At 50.3% G+C, this 18,047-nt stretch overlaps 1 protein-coding gene across 4 annotated transcripts in view; it reads left to right on the top strand.

The window, feature by feature from the left end:
* HYDIN (HYDIN axonemal central pair apparatus protein) overlaps positions 1 to 18,047 on the top strand; it is a 450,179-nt gene that overhangs the window by 325,678 nt on the left and 106,454 nt on the right. For 3 of the 4 annotated variants that reach the window (XM_043494938.1, XM_038368829.2, XM_043494937.1), the window contains exons 35-41: positions 500 to 649; positions 2,076 to 2,315; positions 3,027 to 3,195; positions 4,881 to 5,072; positions 6,754 to 6,924; positions 15,324 to 15,497; positions 17,413 to 17,651. In XM_043494938.1, the coding sequence (XP_043350873.1) occupies positions 500 to 649; positions 2,076 to 2,315; positions 3,027 to 3,195; positions 4,881 to 5,072; positions 6,754 to 6,924; positions 15,324 to 15,497; positions 17,413 to 17,651 (1,335 nt within the window). The remainder of the gene's footprint in view (positions 1 to 499; positions 650 to 2,075; positions 2,316 to 3,026; positions 3,196 to 4,880; positions 5,073 to 6,753; positions 6,925 to 15,323; positions 15,498 to 17,412; positions 17,652 to 18,047) is intronic. The other variant, XM_038368830.2, reaches the window with a different exon arrangement.

Here is an 18,047-nt window from a genome sequence, read left to right on the forward strand (position 1 = left end):
AGGGGCCAGCATTGATGAGCTCTGAAGAAAGTCTCATTCAGCCCTCCTCAGCCACGGCTGGTCCATGCACTAAGGGACTCTGAGAGAGGAGAGAAGAGGAGGAATTGCTCAGCTAGAGATTGGGGAGGAGGTGGGAGAAGTCCTGTTCTCAGCATCCCCTAGTCTGTTTTGAAATTCCCACCCATACTGTTTAATTCTTGTAACTATCATCAAGAGTAAAGTGCTGTAGCTAAAGGTTTTTGAACCTGGGTAATTGGTGCTGGCTCTGATTGTCTGGAATTTGTCATCTGTTAGCGCCTTGTCTCTGTACTAATTCCCTGGCCATCTCCTTCCATCATTCTTCATTCCAAGCCTGAACGGTAACATACTTCTGTGTTTCTCATTGGCTAATTGAAACAGCTGTTTCTCACTGGTTACTTGGCTGGTCCATGTTCTATGAAGGCTGTGGCTGCAGCAGTGTTTCAGGGTCTGAGCTAATCGTTTGGGTTTGGGCGATCAGGTGGATAAACACTTGCCAGCCAGCCTGCGGCAGAAGCTGCGTCAGGAATTCAAATCAAAGCCTCCTATCTTTGAGATGATCCCCTCGTCTGGAATGCTGGCTCCAGGGGAGCGACTCAATGTGCAGGTCAAGTTTGCGCCAGTGGAAGAGGTGAGATTGTCTAGTAATTACCAAAGAAGGGGGAGGCAGTGTGGTGTGGTGGTGAAAACCCAGAGCTGGTGCCTCTGTTTCCCCCTTTGTGCTCCCAGAGTGCAAAGTACTGCTATTCTACTAATTCTCTATGACCCCCAAAGCCGTACCTTGGGTAAGGTAAATCAGCATGACCGCTCCAGGCCCCATGCTTTGGGCGCCCCCATGCTTCAGTGTGCATGTGTCTTGCGGGGTGCACTAGGCCAGCCCAGTGGGGTGGAGTTAGGGATGCCTGGGGGGCCAGGCTGGCCCGGGGTGGGAGTTAGGGATTAGCGGTGGGCCTGGCACTGGCAGCAGGGGTCAAGCCTGCACTCACCAGTGGGAAGTACGCATTGTATTTCTGTTTCTTGCTCGGTCTCTGGCAGCAGCAGCAGCAACCCCAGCTCGCCCCGCTCTGCCCTGCCCCGCCGGCTCCTGGTGTCACCCGCTGCCACATCAGCCGCCAGCGTTTTAGTGCCGCCAGAACATGTCAGTGCCCAGCTGACCCCATCCAGTGCCCTTCTGCCCCAGACCCTTCCCTTTTCCAGGACCCTCCAGCACAGCGGGCCCCCTCACCCCTAGGACAGGTGCAACCCTGTGACTCTCCATTGTCCCTTGCCCCCCCCAGCACTGGTGTTCCCTCCCCACACCAGATTTCACCTGTATAAAAATGTTAAGGGGGGCCCATAGAGGCTGATTTGTCCCAGGCCCCGCACCCTGCTAGGGAAGGCCCTGATGACCCCCTTCCTATGGCTTTTATAACTGGGAGAGCTGCCCCATCACTCCAGGAGCAGCCTTTCCACCTTTAACAGCACAGCTCTCCTAGACTCCCCATCAGTGCTGCCACTAAACTCTGCCTCCTAAGATAACTGTCCCCTGGAGGGGGGAAACCCTAAGGGCCATCGAGCCTGGTAGCCTGTCTCTGACAGTGGCCAGTGCCAGATGCTTCAGCAGAAGGTGTAAGAGCTCCTCAGATGCAGGCTGATCCACCTTCACATAAGTCTCACCTGTTCTGAGGCAGTGCTGCCAGGCATTATGCTTTGGGAAGAGGTGAATCACTCTCTGCATTGTGTGTCATTTGAGCCTTTCTGTTAAGGCTACAGCTCATTTCCCCACTGGCTTTGTGTTGTACATTCACCAAGGACAAGGATGAAATCACCCAAAACATCATCTTGGCTTTGTTGTACAAGTACCCAGATACAGTGCTGGGTCCTGGAACCACCTGGGGCCTGAATGCAAATACACTGAGATATGGGCCAAATTCACTGGTGATGTAAGTAAATGGGTGCAACTTCATTGGCCCCTAGGGCCTTGATCTCGCATAGGCCAGTGGTGCACTTGGATCCTGTGTGTTTCTTTGGAGCAAGGGGCATGAAGGAATCCCACGGGTTTCTCTTTCTCTTCCCAGAGGTTTTACAGCAACCATCTAACAGTGCACATCTCCCAGAGCAGTGACCGGCTGTTGTTGCTTGTCTCTGGATACGGTCTGGAGCCACGGCTGGAGTTCACACCCTCAGTGCTGGAGCTGGGGCCCCTGCTGCCATATGGTGTTGGGGATGAGGTAGAGGTGGTAGTGAAGAACCCATGCAAGTTCCCCATTGAGTTCTACTCCTTGGAGTTTGACCAGCAGTATCTGACCGAGGAGAGGGTGAGAGGAGAGGGAGTCCTAGCACCCCCCCTTGTCACTTAAAACCTCTGAATGCTTCAGAGGTCCTGAAGTTCCAACTCTTTATTAAGCGGGACCAAGCATTAGAGGCAAACCAAGCAGGAGAGCCCAAAAGGCCAGCAGCTGTGATGCTGGCATCGAGGAGTAGCTGCATTTCATTGCTTGCTTCCCAATTCCCATGGATTATCCCTGTTGGAGTCATTCCCTAGTCCCACAAACCCCTCCTTTCATGTGCTATTCCAGAGAAATGCCCTCTTCCCTCGTCAACTGCCCTGTGACACCAGCACCTCCTGGCAGAGCAATTCAGAGCTGGTGGGAGACCTTTCACGCTGAGTCATAGGCCTCGTACCAGTGGGCAGGCTTCAAGTGAATGGTGTCATAGCGGGCCTCAGGTTGACTTTGATCTACCGCTGTGGGAGGAGGCTGTGGTCCAGCTCTAGCAGCCAGCACCTCATGTTACCCTGTAGTCCCATCCGGCAGATGCAGGCAGCTGCGCTGATGGGCTGCAGAGGGGTATGGAGCCAGCCCAGTTCAGTTAGAGGGGAGGTCTCTACCATGCCTTTGTGGGAGAGAGGAGAAGGAAGAGGGGATATGAGAGGCCCCTGGGCTCTCTCTGAGGCACTCTGTGGGAGGAGGGAATGGATTCCTGGAAGCCTGTCCTATGCCTGTGGCTTCTCTTCTTTTTGGCCACAGATTTTGCGGATGCTGAAGGGCTACGATTCCCATAACACCCTGCTGCTGCCCCCTCGCATCCCAGGTGAGAAGCTGCCTCCAGAGGTGCTGGAGTATTACAAAGAACAGAAGAGGATTCCAGATGAGCTAGCTAAGGCCAAAATGATGGAGGCAATAAGCCAAGAGAACGGTGAGGACTCTGAACAAAGTGCAGCTTGTTCTAGACTTTCAAGGAACAGAACTGACCTTATCTGTGTCTAGGATTTTCCCCAAGGCTACATGTAAGTGCAAATGCTGGTGGAGGAAACCCAGATATCCACATGGAAACAGCGTACTGGCTGGCCTTCTAGAGCAGGCCTTGTCTGCAGCAGCCAGCAGTGCCCACGCCGAGCACTGTACTTACTGGTCCCAGTTCTGCTCTGACTTACACTGGTGAATCTCTGTGGACTTTGATGGGTCACTCCTGACTTACAGGCTATGAGAGGAGACTTAGGCCCCATCTGCTCAGTGTAAATCAGGACTATCTCCACTGATGTCACTCCCCCTTTGTACAGCAGTGTAATGGACTGAGAACAGAATCCACCCCTTTAGACTCCTGTCACCAAAGACTCTAGTGTGTAGTGCTGGAGCCAGAGCCAAAATGATGGGATTTCATGGATTCTTTTCATGCCCACCCAGATCTAGCTCTTCCCACCCATTGTTACCTTAAATAATAGAGTCATCCATTCAAAGGCCAGGAGGGGCCATTGTGATCATCTAGTCTGGCCCCCGGTATAAGACACTCCTCCACATCATGCCTATGTTGCAGAGGGTCATGGGGATGGATCGGTGTGGCAATGGTTTCACTGGCCCCAGACTGACCCACTCTGCCCTGCCACTCCAAACTCCGCTGTGCACAGAAACAAGAGGATCCCCTGAGTTCCCAGAATCCTGCCTTCCCCTCACTCCACAGAACCACATCCATCCTACTGCACCCATGCCCCTCCATGGCTGTGGAGGAAGAGCCCTACCCCTCAATAATTCTGAGAACATGATAAGAGATGTGTTGTGTCCTAACAGAGACTTACCTGAACCAGGTACAATTACACATAACGAGTCACTACCATACTGCAAGTGCATGAGAGATACAGGCCAGCAAGCTTTAGCAATCTAGCGCATGTATTTCCCCACTATGTTAACACCTTGAAGAGCACTGCTTTTCAGTTCAGCTAGTGGCTGATTGCTCTGTGTGCAGAAAATTCCTCTTGTCTGTTGAACTGGAATTCATTATAAAAATAGAAAAGGCTGATAAGCACGTAAGAATTACAAAGAACAGAAGAGGGATCCGCAGGGATCCAAGAGCCCCAAGAGCAGCCCAGCTTCCGGGGGGAGCTGTGCACAGAGCTGAGAGTCCTGGTTCTCAGCCCCCCACACTGCCCCTCTTACGTGCTTATCAGAAGAAGAAGGGCAGTGTGGCCATGAACCACCACAGTAATAACTGCAGTAGCTATATACATGCTCAATGAACATTTGACCAAACATTCCTGCTGCAAGGTCTGTAATTTGCTGTTCATCATTTTGTAATAGCTGCTCTCCAGTTGAGGAAGTTTCAGTCACCCACTACTGAGGCAGAAATCATATTATGTGATTGACCAATCACACACCACGAAGAGTACCTAGTCAAAGAGAACCATCTGCGGAAAAGCCATGAGGTGAAATTCCCCTAGGTGCAGTGGGCGGCATATGGCTCGGGCATTGCCTGAACCTAGCTTGTACAGTAAGGCAATCACAAATGTCAGATGGTGAATAGCCAAGTACCACCTTGTCTTCCTGCACTCAATCTCTCCTCCCTTCCTGCCTCTTCCTCCCTCTCTTCCCCTCCCTCCCCCCGGCTAGATGACGAAGAGAACCCATCTCTCTCTGAGCGCAGAGTGAAGCAAAATCCTTCTGGGACCACGTGCACTGCCTCCACCGGGATCACCATCTTTCCCTCCATCTCCGTTTTTGAGGAAAGGCGTTCTCACAAGGTGGAGTCTAAATTCGAGCAGGAGGAAGAGGAGGAAGGTGCTGAAAAAGGACAGGGGCTAGGTAACCACTCCCAGCTCTCCAGCAGTTCACCATCCACTGAGGTGGGAATGGCCCTGATAGAGGGTTCATGCATTGCCTCAATCATTTCACTGCAGACTTGGCCTTCTAAGCTGCTCCCATCTGTCACCTTCTGAGTCATCAGGCCTCAAATCCTCTCCTCCACATCATGCTTATGTTGCCAGGCTGGAGGGTCACGGGGGTGATGGCCAGTGAATCAGTGGGGCAATGGTTTCACTGGTCCCAGCCTGGCCCACTCTGCCCTGCCACTCCAAGCGCCACTGTGCACAGAAACAGGAGGATCCCCTGAGTGAGCTCCCAAAATTCTACCTTCCCCTCACTCCACAGAACCACATCCATCCTACTGCACCCATGTGCCTCTCTGGCTGTGGAAGCAGAGTGGGATTTTTTGCTCTGGTTGTGAAAAATTCGCACCCTCTCAGATCTGTGGGTTAGCACCCATGTAACGTAATCTGGGATCCTTTCCTTTCCCTGGACAGGGTCCCCAGACTCTCAGCTGGACCCCTCATGATCCTTCCATTGGCCTCCATGTTAACGTCCCTTCTCCTTACACTGGAACTTGCCATTGACTCTGGAGGGCTGTCTGAAACTCCTGTGTCACTCCCTCCACTTCTCTAATAAATTTGTTAGTCTCTAAGGTGCCACAAGTACTCCTTTTCTCTTTCCACTTCTCTGTTAACCAGAAACATCACTACTGAGCCCCAGGAGGTGCTTTTCCCCTGCCAATGCCCAGCTTCATCATCATTCTCAGATCTGGACACTTGGAGACTGAGACCACCACCAGGATTTGAGTGTGGGTCTCCTGCATGGCAGTGCAGAGCATTCCAACAAGGGAAGCTCTGTCACTGTCGTGTGTGGCAGCTGCTTACAGTGTCACAAGCCAAGATGTACGGCATTCGGTGGGCTAATAAGGGAAGAAGCTGGGAGCTGTAAAGAAGCAAATGATTGTTTGCAAACTCTGCAGTCGATTCATAGAAGGGCCATGAAAATAATCTTCAGTCAAATCTCCCTGTGTTGTGTTTCTTAACCATTTGACTGAGCAGAAGAGAAACCACTGAAAGAGGAAAACAGCTCTCTGCTGGAGATCATTAAACTGCAGAGGCATCCCACAGGGCCTCAGCAGTCTGATTCCCATAGCAGATTATTTGCTTGAGCCACACATTCAATCCCCAGTAGTAGGACTGCATTAAATGTCTGTTGCTATGTGCCTGATAATTATACTTCATACTCCCTGGGATCAAACCCACAGGTGCTGCAAGGCAGTCAGTGTAATGTCATTTCTTGTGGTGCTGTTGGATAGTGGGGTGTATTGGGATGTGACAGAGCGGGCAGAACCATTTGAGTGTTTGTGGCAGACAGACTGGCTGTCCATTCCCCACTCTGTCACCCTGTTCACTTACCTTCCAGCAGCTGGGACACTTGCAGCAGTGAGATGATGTTCTGAGAGGACACCAGGGAGCGCCCAGGAATGTCTGAGCGTCCTTAGCTGAAGGCAGGATTGAGGCCCTTAGTGTTATGCTAATCATGTCTTGTCCCCACTTGGCAAGTGTCCTTTTCCTGAGGACTCTCCCAAAGCACTGAGTGCACTGTCAGGGAATGGGGAAGGATTCTCTGAGACACTGGCATCTGGTAGAGTCATATGACCCTTGTTTCTCTGTGGTAGAGTATCAGCGAAGCATTGATGGCAGCTGCAAGGAGGCTGTTGGAGAAGTAGACAACAATCCCATTTCCAGAGCCATCGCACGCCACCTTGGCATAGATATCTCTCCAGAAGGTCGTGCAGCCAAGAACCGCAGAGGCATTGTCATCATAATCCATGGCGCTCCCCTTACAGGTGCAGAGACTGTTCTCTTCTGGCCAGAAGGATGGTAGGGGAGGAAGGGAAAGGCAGGAAAAATTCTCAGTTGCAACAACAATGACATTCTTTCTGATTATCTTCACCACGTGGCCTAGAGCTGGGTAGGACACAAAGATCCAAACCGGTGGTAGCTGGGCCAGAGATGGAGAAAATAAAAGTCCCACTCTGAGATGGAAAGTTGGGCCTGAGTCTCCCCGCAATTACCCCTATATCTGACATTAGCATAACATCATTCGCATCAATAGAGTTAGTTGTGATTACACCAGTGATTACACCTATGTGGGAGGAGAGTTTGTTTGGCAGACATTAGGCTGCAGTGGAGAAGACATGGCAGCTCCAAACCCTGGAAATGGAGGGCTCCATGTCTGGGGAAGGGAGCTGGGGAGGATTATATGGAGTGCACTTTGAATTTTCCTTTCAGAAACAAAACAAACAAACAAACACCCTTTGACCCAATTGTATCAGGATCAACTTGGTGAGAACAAACTAGACCCCATCTAGTGGGGAAAGACATCTCAGTGTCAGCTGGTCTGAAGAGAGGTGTAAATGGTGACGCATGGATTTGGCGTTCCATGAGTGTGCAAAACAGGGCTCACTGACATGGGGAAGAAGATAGGCATATACAAGAAAAGCAGTTAATGGAAGGTTATAGAGATAAAGCCTCCACTGGTGCTTTGTCTAATGCTCTAAAGGATATCATTTTTCCAGACCCTCCCATCTTCCATAGCCTTGTGTGCAAGTTACACTAGTTCTTCGAGTGCTTGCACATTTCCATTCCAATTTGGGTGCGTGCATGCCCAAGCACAGCTGTCAGAAATATTTTCCCCAGTGGTATCCGTCAGGTCAGCTCTGGTGCCCCCCGGTGTCGAATGTTCATAGTGCCAGTATAAGGGGCCCTGCTGAGCGCACGCTCCTCAGTTCCTTCTTATTGCCTGTGATGGCTGTTGAAACTCCCCTTTCCCTTGGCAAAGCATTACAGTGGTTTTCTCTTCATCTAGTTGTAAATAGTTGTTATGAGTTAGATTAATTTTAATTTCAGAGTAGCAGCCATGTTAGTCTGTATTCGCAAAAAGAAAAGGAGTACTTGTGGCACCTTAGAGACTAACAAATTTATTTGAGCATAAGCTTTTTTGAGTTACAGCTCACTTCATTTTCCACTGAATGCATCCGATGAAGTGAGCTGTAGCTCACGAAAGCTTATGCTCAAATAAATTTGTTAGTCTCTAAGGTGCCACAAGTACTCTTTTTCTTTTTGCGAATACAGACTAACGTGGCTGCTACTCTGAAACCTGTCACTTAAGGTGAGCTATTACCAGCAGGAGAGTGTGTGGGGGGGTACCTTTTGTAGTGATAATCAAGGTGGGCCATTTCCAGCAGTTGACAAAGTCTGAGGGGCAGTGGGGGGGGAGGAGAATAAACATGGGGAAATAGTTTTACTTTGTGTAATGACCCAGCCACTCCCAGTCTCTATTCAAGCCTAAGTTAATTGTATCCAGTTTGCAAATTAATTCCAATTCAGCAGTCTCTCGTTGGAGTCTGTTTTTGAAGTTTTTTTGTTGAAGGATAGCCACCCTCAGGTCTGTAATCAAGTTTTAGTGTGTTATAGTAGGACACTTCTCCACTTTCAGAGAGGAGGTCCCTCCCCGCCCTGGTATCGGAGCATGCCTCGGTCACCTGTGGGAAACCTATGCCCACCGGTGACCCACATTTGAGCTGCCTCGAGTGCTTGAGGGAGGGCCATAGGACAGACTGCTGCCAAATCTGTCGGAAGTTTAAACCCTGCATGCAAAAGGACCAGGCAGCGAGACTCAAAGTCCTCCTAATGGAGGCGGTGCTAAGACTGACCTCGGAGCTGAGATCCGACTTGGCACCTAGCACATCTGCTTTGGTGCATATGCACCTCCGGCTGATATAGAAGAGGCATCATAGACACCATGAAAAGAGCCATTCGCTGGCACCAGAGAGAAGCAAGAAAAGAGACCAAGATAGAGCAAGCCCTTGAGCAGGCCACTCTCCTTCTTTGGCATAGCAACAACCACTGCTGTCAGCAGCCACACCAGTACCGCAAACCCCGCAAAGGGAGTAACACCGCCCCGCAGCACCGTGCCAACCAATTTGCAGTCCCTTCCATGTTGGAAGTGTATGCAGCGGAGAGACACTTGTTGACTCTGCCAGTACCAGGATCACCTGGCAGCCAAGATGCAGCACCTTCGGCACCACCCACTAGTTCAAGAGCGGTGCTTAAACCACTTTCCAGGGGAAAGCCTATCCTGATCGTTTCACCTGCAACATCGTTGCAGCACTGTTCCCCAGCACCAGGAGAATTGGCACCACCATGGTCTCCCCGCTCCTCGTCGTTCCTGGTCCTCTTCAAGGTCAGACTCAGGACCCTGTTCCATGCACCGATGAGACCATCGGTGCTACAGACACCACTCTCCATGCCCATCGGTGACCCTGGGAGCTCCAGGTGCAATGTTGTCACAGAGCGCCTGGCCCATTTATCCATGGGAATTGACACCCAGGCAGTGGCCTTTCTGGAACCCTGGGGATTTTCCCTGAGCTAAAGCTCTAGCTCGTGGTGCTCCAACTCAATCATATAAGAGAGTAGGGTGCTGCTGGTGCCTCACTGAGGGACCCTGGAACCATCAGCTGGTACAGATGTGGAGGGCTGGCCCCGGAACCAAGCTGGCCACTGAACTCAGCACACAACCCAATACCGATCCCAGCGCACAATCCAGTACCGAAGTCACTGCTGATCAGCAGGCAGAGAAGAGCTGGAGGTGAGGACAGCTTTTTATGCCCTTTCCTCTTCTTCTTCACCTGAGGAAGAAGTGGTGTCAAAGGTGTCGTCTCCTTCTCAGGGTGATTTAAGGGCCCACCAGGATTTACTGAATCTGGTGGCGTCCAATCTGGGCTTACAGGCACAGGCCATCGAGTAACCATCCCAAGTCTTCTTGGACATCCTGGCAGCAACAACGCCGACAAGAGTTGCCCTTCCACTGCATGAGGCGATTATGAAGCCCATCAAGATCCTCTGGCAGACCCCTGCCTCCCTCCCACCCACCACCAGGAAAACTGAACAGAAATACTTCGTGCCTGCCCAGGGCTCTGAATTTTTATTTTTTCACCCTCCCCCTGGGTCACTCATGGTGGCGGCAGCCAATGAGAGGGATCGTCAGGGCCAGAAGAGACATACATCAAGGGCAAAAGACCCCAAAAACTTGGACCAGCTTGGGAGGAAAGCATATTCAACAGTTGGTCTTCAACTTCGCATAATAAACCAGCAGGCTCTGCTGGGTAGCTATGATTTTAAATATGTGGGAGACTATATGCAGATTTAAAGACAAACTTCCCCAGGACAATCAGCAGGAGTTCTTGGCCCTTGTGGATGAGGGCAAGTCGATTGCCAGAGCCTCCCTGCAAGCAGCCTGGATGCAGCTGATTCTGTGGCCAGATTGCTGTCACCGTGCTCAGAAGCTCATGGTTACAGACATCCTGGCTCCCGGAGGAGGTTCAGCAGACTTTGCAGGACTTGCCCTTTGAAAACCCTTCGCTCTTTTCAGAGCAAACTGATGCGAGGCTCCACAGCCTTAAATACTCCACAGTGACACTAAAGTCCCTGGGTTCCACAATCCTGCATAGCTTAGGAGACCATATAGGCCCCAGCAATATGGCTGCTACTTCCCCCAGCAGCCACATCATGATTAGAGGAGGAGAAGGAACAGGGGGTTTGCATGCAGGCCACCCCCATCCTCCTCCTACACAGGGCCTTCGCAATCAGGCCTATGCCACTCAGGCAACTTGAGACACTCGTTTTGATGAGGTGCTCAAGGACTGCATACCAAACCCCCAGATTCAGGATCCATCCCCTATTTTCTCCAACCGCCTTTCCCACTTCCTCAAGGCCTGGGAACAGGTTACTTACAACCACTGGGTTTTGAGTACAGTAGAGTCGGGGTATACCCTCCAGTTTATTTCTACCCCTTCTTCTCACCCACCTTCCCCATTCCTCTTCAGGAACCCTTCAAATGAGCTTTTTCTCGAGCTAGAAGTGCAATCACTTCTCCGGGTGGGATCCATGGAAGAAGTTCCACTACGACTAAGGGGAAAGAGGTTCTATTGCCATTACTTTCTGATCCCCAAAGCCAAGGGAGGTCTCATGCAGATCCTGGATCTGCGTGGATTCAACAGATATCTAAAAAAAGCTGAAGTTCTGCATACTCTCCCTGGTGTCCATTATCCCGTCTCTAGATCTGAACTCGACTTGTGTGACCCGGAATCCCAGGGGAGCCAAAAGGTCACTTAGGGTGAACTGAAAAGAATGGGGCAGACAATCCCCAAAGCTGGTGGATATTCCAATACTTAAATTCACCAATCCAGCACAAAACAGACTCTATAATACCTCACTGGTTACCCAGAAGCTAATAACACAGTTCTCTTAAAGTAACCCAGCCTCAGGCCTCCACCAAGACATCCAAGTCAAATATGATGAGGATTGCTGAAAATCTTAATCATCATATAAAAAAGTTCTAGCAATCCCAAAGGATCAGACACATTACCTCCCAGGTTAACGAATATTCCAGATCTTATCTAAATATACACTTATGGCTAATTCTTATTAAACTAAACTAAATTAAACTAAAATTTATTAAAAAAGAAAAGAGTATTGTTAAAAGATCAATATACATACAGACATGAATACAGTCATGTCTGTATGTATATGTATGGAGGTGCTCATCAAAGGCCAGTCCTCAGCGCAAGTGGAGTCCGACATTGCACTCATACAATCAACCTTCCCAGAGCTGGGTCTTCTGATAAATGTTCAGAACTCAACCCTAACGCCTCTTTGAAGAATAGAGTTCATTGGGGCAGTTCTCGGCTTGACATTGGCAAGGGCCCATCTTCTGGAGGACCATTTGTGATCAATCTCATCATTAATACGCTCCCTCCAGGCGCTTCTGACTATGACCATTAGAATGTGTTTAAGCCTACTTCCTGCACATACATAGTACAGCATGTGAGGCTGAGAATCAGACCTCTCCAGGCCTGGCTGGGCATGATGCACTCCCCTTTCAGACATCTGGACAGGGTCCTCAAGGTGCTGCCTTAAGTCCTCAACTCCCTGGAGTTGTGCTTAGTCCACAGGGTACTATGCAAGGGAGTGTCCTTCACAAGGCCCCAACCGTCCGCACACCTGGTCTCCAGTGCCTCAGTGCTAGGTTGGAGTGCCCACCTAAGACATCTCAGGACACAAGGTCTGTGGTCCCAAGAGGAACTTTCAGTCCACATCAATACCAGGGAACTTAGAGATCTCTGCCTAGCTTGTCAGGTGTTCCTGCCCCATATTACAAATAAAACACTCAGTTCTCAAGGACAATACATCAGCCATGTATTACATCAACAGACTAGGTGGGGCCTACTCGTCCCCTCTTTGTTGAGAGGCGACTCTTCACTCATGTGATAGAGCATCAAGCATCTTATATACCAGGCGTACAAAACCAGCTCACATATCACCTCAGCAGGTTCTTTTCCACTCACCACGAGTGGTCCCTTTGCACGGATGTCGCATGGGACCTCTTCTGCAGGTGGGATCTTTGCCACTTGCGCCAACAGGAAGTGTCAATAATTCTGCTTCCTGAGGAGCCACAGCCTGGGGTCCATCATGAATGCCATCCTGCTAAAGTAGTCATCCCACCAGTTTTACGCTTTTCCACCCATCCCTTTGATTCACAAATTGCTGACAAAGATCAAGCAGGACTGTGCCAGAGTTATTCTAATAGCCCCGGTTTGGCCTAGATAGCACTGGTACACCACACTCATTCAGCTGTCCATGGAGGTACTGGTCAGCCTGCCACTCCACCCAGACCTGATCTCCCAGGACCCAGGCAACTGTTCTATCCAAACGTCAGCTTCTTGCATCTGAAAACTTGGAATCTTCATGGCTAAACCCTGATGAGCAAGCTTGTTTGGAACAGGTGTGTAAAGTCCTCCTAGGCAGCAGAAAACCCTCCACGAGGACAACTTACTGGACTAAGTGCAAGCATTTCTCCTTCTGGTCTTCCCAACATGGAGTGTCCCCTGTGGAGGCTTCACTACAGCTCGTCTTGGACTACCTCCTATCTCTGAAGGAGCAGGACCTGGCCCTCTTCTCAATCAAGGTCCACCTGGCAGCCATCTCAGCAGTCCACCCGAAAATAGACAATAGGTGGGTCTTCCCACATGAGGTGGTAATTCGCTTCCTTAAAGGCCTAGAGAGGCTATTCCCACAGATAAGGGATCCATTTCCCCCATGGGATCCAAATCTTGTCCTTTCAAAATTGACGGGGCCGCATTTGAGCCACTAGCAACGTGTTCACTGGTGCACTTGTCTTGGAAGGTGGCGTTTCTAGTGGCAATCACCTTGACCAGGAGAGTGTCAGAGATCCAAGCACAGCAGAGCCTCCTTATACAATCTTCTTTAAGGACAAGGGGCAGTTACTCCCTCACCCAAGTTTCCTTCCCAAGGTGGTGTCCCAGTTTAATTGCAACCAACCTATTTTTCTAACAATTTTTTGCACTAAACCGCATGCAAATGGGTTTGCAGAGGGGAGGCAGAGTGGCCCCATACTGGTACCACAGGGGTTAACCCTTCCTTCTTGGCAGAGGAAGCCCCGCCCCAGAAGCCCTGCTGGGCATGCTCCAACTGGAGAATAGGTATAAAAGCCTGCAAAGGTGCTCAGTCTGGGCTGACCACTGGAGGAGAAGGAGGTGCCCCGCCAGCTCCTGAGGAGGGACAGTCAACCCTCCAGGATCCAGGGGTCAGCCAAGCAGGGATGCACCTGGTGTCCCAGACAGAGGTCCTGACCGGAGAGGATGGACCAGAGAACCCCCCATCCCCAGAGTAAAGAACACAACGGTGAAGGTAGGAAGTGACGCAGGGGAACTTTAGAGACAAGCAGCGTTAAAGCTGCACTGACGCTCGGCTTGTTGCGGGCAGATCCCCGCTGAGCTAAGGGCAAGAAGAAACCCTGCCAATAGGAGGGCCCGGGTCCCCCTACCACATCGACCATTGGGATACACTTCCCTGCCTGAGAGGGGGGAGCTATGGACTCTGGCCATTGGGCCACACTGCCTTGAGATATGGGGCGAGTTGCATGGACTTTGGCCGCTGAGCCATCCTGCCCTGATACGCGGGGTGTGACACATGGAATCAGACTGTTAGGTCCCACTACCCCAACCAAGGAGCGAGCATGGGGAAACCGGCCATTGGGCCACATCGGAACGCCCTTAAAGGACCAGCATGGGAATATAAGAGTGGCAAGGTCCCGACACCCCATCCACCCCTGCCACAAAGGGGCACTGGACCTGTCACACACTCCTTGGACATTAGACAAGCCCTGGCATTTTATATCGAAAGGATGAAACCATTCCGTAAGTCTCCACAACTCTTCATAGTCCCTAGCCTCGGCAGCAGCTTTCCTGGCCCAAGTCCTTATTCAAGATATCTGTAGGGCAGCAACCTGGTCCTCGGTACATACTTTTTCTATACACTGTGTCATTACTCAACAGGCCAGAGATGATGTGCAGCTTGGCCAAGTGGTGCTACAGTTGGCTTGCCCTTGAACGCCGAGCCCAATTTGAATGGACATGTGCAAGCACCTGAAGAAGAAAAAACAGTTACTAACCTTTCTGTAACTGTTGTTCTTTGAGATGTGTTGCGTATGTCCATTCCAAGACCAACTCACCGGCCCCATACTCAGAGTGGCTAGTAAGAAGAAACTGAGGTGCATGGGCCACCAGGGGGCACCAGAGCCAACCTGATGGCTACCACTAGGGGAAAAAATTCCAACAGCTGTGCTCCGTGTGCACACGCACCCAAATCGGAATGGACATGTGCAACACATCTTGAAGAACAACAGTTATTGAAAGGTCAGTTACAGTTTTATTTGCACATTGTTCAGTGCCAAAGCGGTGCTAGCTATATCACTTCACCACTAACACTGCTTTTCTTGCCAGCCTGACTCCAATGTGTGACTGATGCTGCTGTTTACGTCCCTGCTGAATTTGACATGGAGGAATCAGTGGGATTTGTGCTGTCTTTAACTACGTGTTAGTTTGATGCCCTGAGCCAAACTCATCCCTGGTATAACTCCATTGAAATTAATGGGCCAAAGTCATCCCCATTCATGCAACCAGTGTGAAATAGATTAGATTTATGCCCATACCCATAGTATCCATCTCGTCACTGGCATCACTGGCCATTCTTTTTAAAGTGACTATCACTCTATTCACAGGGGTCACAAATCCCACACCAGGCTATTTCAAAGCACTTGTTCATACAGTATCTAGATAAAGATGCACCACACATGAATGTCAAAGACTTTTCTTTCTTAAAGGAAAGACAACTGCAGCTGTCACCTTGGCCAAACACTACAGTGCTGCCTGCCTATCCATTGACTCTGTGGTACTGGAAGCCCTCTCCGACAGGAGCAGTTCCGCGGGGCTTCGTGCACGGGAGCTGTGCATCAAGGCCGCCATAGAGCAGGCACATCGGGAACCAGAGGAAGCTGGTAAGGGCTCAGACCTTCAGCAGCACAAAGGCTGGACAGCTGTGCTGCACAGAAATGCTGGGCATGACCCCAGCACCATTTTGATAATATGGCCTTTCTATCCCCTCCCTTCATTTTCTCCCTCTAGTGCATAGTTGTGAAGACTTTTCAGCAACCCATGGGGGCTCTTGGTAACCTCAGGGATGGGTGGAGGGAGCTTTGATGCATCTGGATATGAAATCCCATGAGGAGAGCCACAGATGGTAGAAGCTGGAGCATAAAGTGATCTTCTCAGTTTGCAGTTAGAGTACCACCTCTTGTTGACTAGCAGTAATGCTGGACTATAATGGATTTCTAGCCTTGAAATCAAGAAGATTGAGGGTCCAGAGGCGCAGAATCCCCAGTAATGCAAAGTCCAACGTGCAGTCTGTAGTGCTTGTTAAAAATCTTTGTCTCTTAGTACCTAGGCATTCCATTCCATTGTGATGCTCTGGATGTATTCCTTTTCATAATAGAGGTAAAACACTCAGGTGCTTTTCTAAGGGATTACCCTAACTCGTGGCTGGTAACAGCCACTCTGCCTAGGCTTCATGCTATGATGATCCAAAAATGCTTTTCATGATATCTTTGTTGCTGAAGTTGAAGCCCCCTGCAGTGCCCGTTAAGATCCAAAATAATTGGCTTGAAAAGATGGTGATTTAATGAGTATGGGGTGTGTGAAACATAATCCTCCAGGTCAGTTATACGGCGAGTTACATAAAAATACAAATGGATTCAGTTCACATCTTTGAAGGTTTTGTGCAAAGAAGTTTCTCCTGCAAATTCTCTCAGGAGACTCCTGCTCTTAGGTCCTGTGCCCTGACCCCTGTGACCTGGTGAGCTGCCTACACTAGCACACTTGGAGTTGGCAGCCTGAGGGTGCTGTATGCTCCTGGGGTCCTGCTTTGACGGCTAAAATTCCAAGCAGAGGGACAAGGAGACCAAGGCTAGAGAGGGTTAATGGGAACAATTTTTGTGACAGTTTGTGCCCAAAGGTGGTGCAGGCAAGAGGTGCTGCATTGACAGCCCTGGAGAACAAAGTCTCACAGTTCCCCTTGGAACAGATACAACACAAGGAGCACCAGCTGCTGTGAAAGACCTTTGTGTGCTAACCCATTTGTCATGGGCTTTCCTTTGGGCTTTGGGGCACATCTCCTGTCCACTTGGTGGAGCAATGAGCTCTGTTCCTTGCTTCTTGGGGCAGAAGGATGAGTGGTTTAGTTCTAACAGTCATGTTAATCCCTCTCTACCCTGGGTTCTGCTCCTCATGGTGCAGTGGAGGTGGGGCCAGAGGAAGAGGTATTGATTTAGATGTTTCTGTTCTGCTGTCCATCTCCCAGGACAAACAATGAACTACAGAGCCATTTGCAATTGAGTCCTGGTCTCGCTGCAGTCGGTCACAGTCTGACAGAGGGTCATTCATTAATTTGCTCGACATCGGTATTTCTCTGACTAGGCAGGCTTTTATAACTGCCCATCACCACAACATTTGAGAACTAAGTCTCTGGCTGTAGAACCTATGCATCCTTTTTTGCACTTTACCTTGACAGTGACAGAAACATGGGCAGGAATGTTTGTTCTGTGCAATCAGATATGACCCTGGTGCTAATGGCCAGCTTGTGCTTGAATGGCCTAATCCATTCTGGAGCCCCATGCTCCTGGGGAAGGTACGTGCTGTGCTGTGTCCCTTGGGAGAGTGTGGCATGCTCCCCTATGTGTCTGGTCAGTCCGCTGGCAGGCAAAGGCAAGATGCCAGCAGATACAGCTCCAGTGATTTGGATAAAGAAGCACGTGTTCATCCCTGGCAGTTTGAGGAACGTTAACTGCTATAGCCTGTCTTCTGCAGATGGATGTGATTTGCCCCTTTTCCCCTGAGACTGAACTCCTTTCATCCTAGCAGGTCAGTCTTCTGAGGGATCTGCAGGGCAGACAGCTCTGAGCACAAGACTGAGCGCTGAGGCTTTGGCTAAGCATACCGTGGAGGGTAGCCAGCCGAGCTCCGAGACTAAAACCGGGCCACAGTCCATCACCTCCAAGAGCTACAGGGGCAGCACAGCAGCAGGCAGGGGGAAGTCAGAAGGCCATGCGTCGCAGGCACAGAAGCAGCAGCACCAATCGGATCAAACAGGATCACAGGTGAAAGTGAATTCACATCAGTAAACAGATGGGATTATTCCATCACTCTTCTAAAAGTGTGTGAGAAACGATGACTCCTGCACTGGTGCTGACTGGCCCATTGGGTTACTGCACTGCGCTTTCATCTCTGCTGACTTAGGGTTTCGACCTGTGTGCTCACAGGTAAAAATAAGTCTGATGGTCTTGTTCTAGTCTCTAGTGGGGCTTAGTCTGTGTGATAAAAGTGCTATTGAATTAGGCAAAGTTAGCTACTTGAGAGACGCTGGGCTGGGAGGACTCTGGTGCTGGGGAGTGTGGGCTGAGGGAGTGAGGGCTGAGGTGAATTTGCAAACTGTGCATGGGCCAGAGCTCTCCAAGTGTTTGATGGGGGTTAGTTGTTTGCTAAGCACCAGCAAT

Source organism: Dermochelys coriacea, chromosome 12, assembly GCF_009764565.3.
Source record: "Dermochelys coriacea isolate rDerCor1 chromosome 12, rDerCor1.pri.v4, whole genome shotgun sequence".
Classification (NCBI taxonomy): Eukaryota; Metazoa; Chordata; order Testudines; family Dermochelyidae; genus Dermochelys; species Dermochelys coriacea.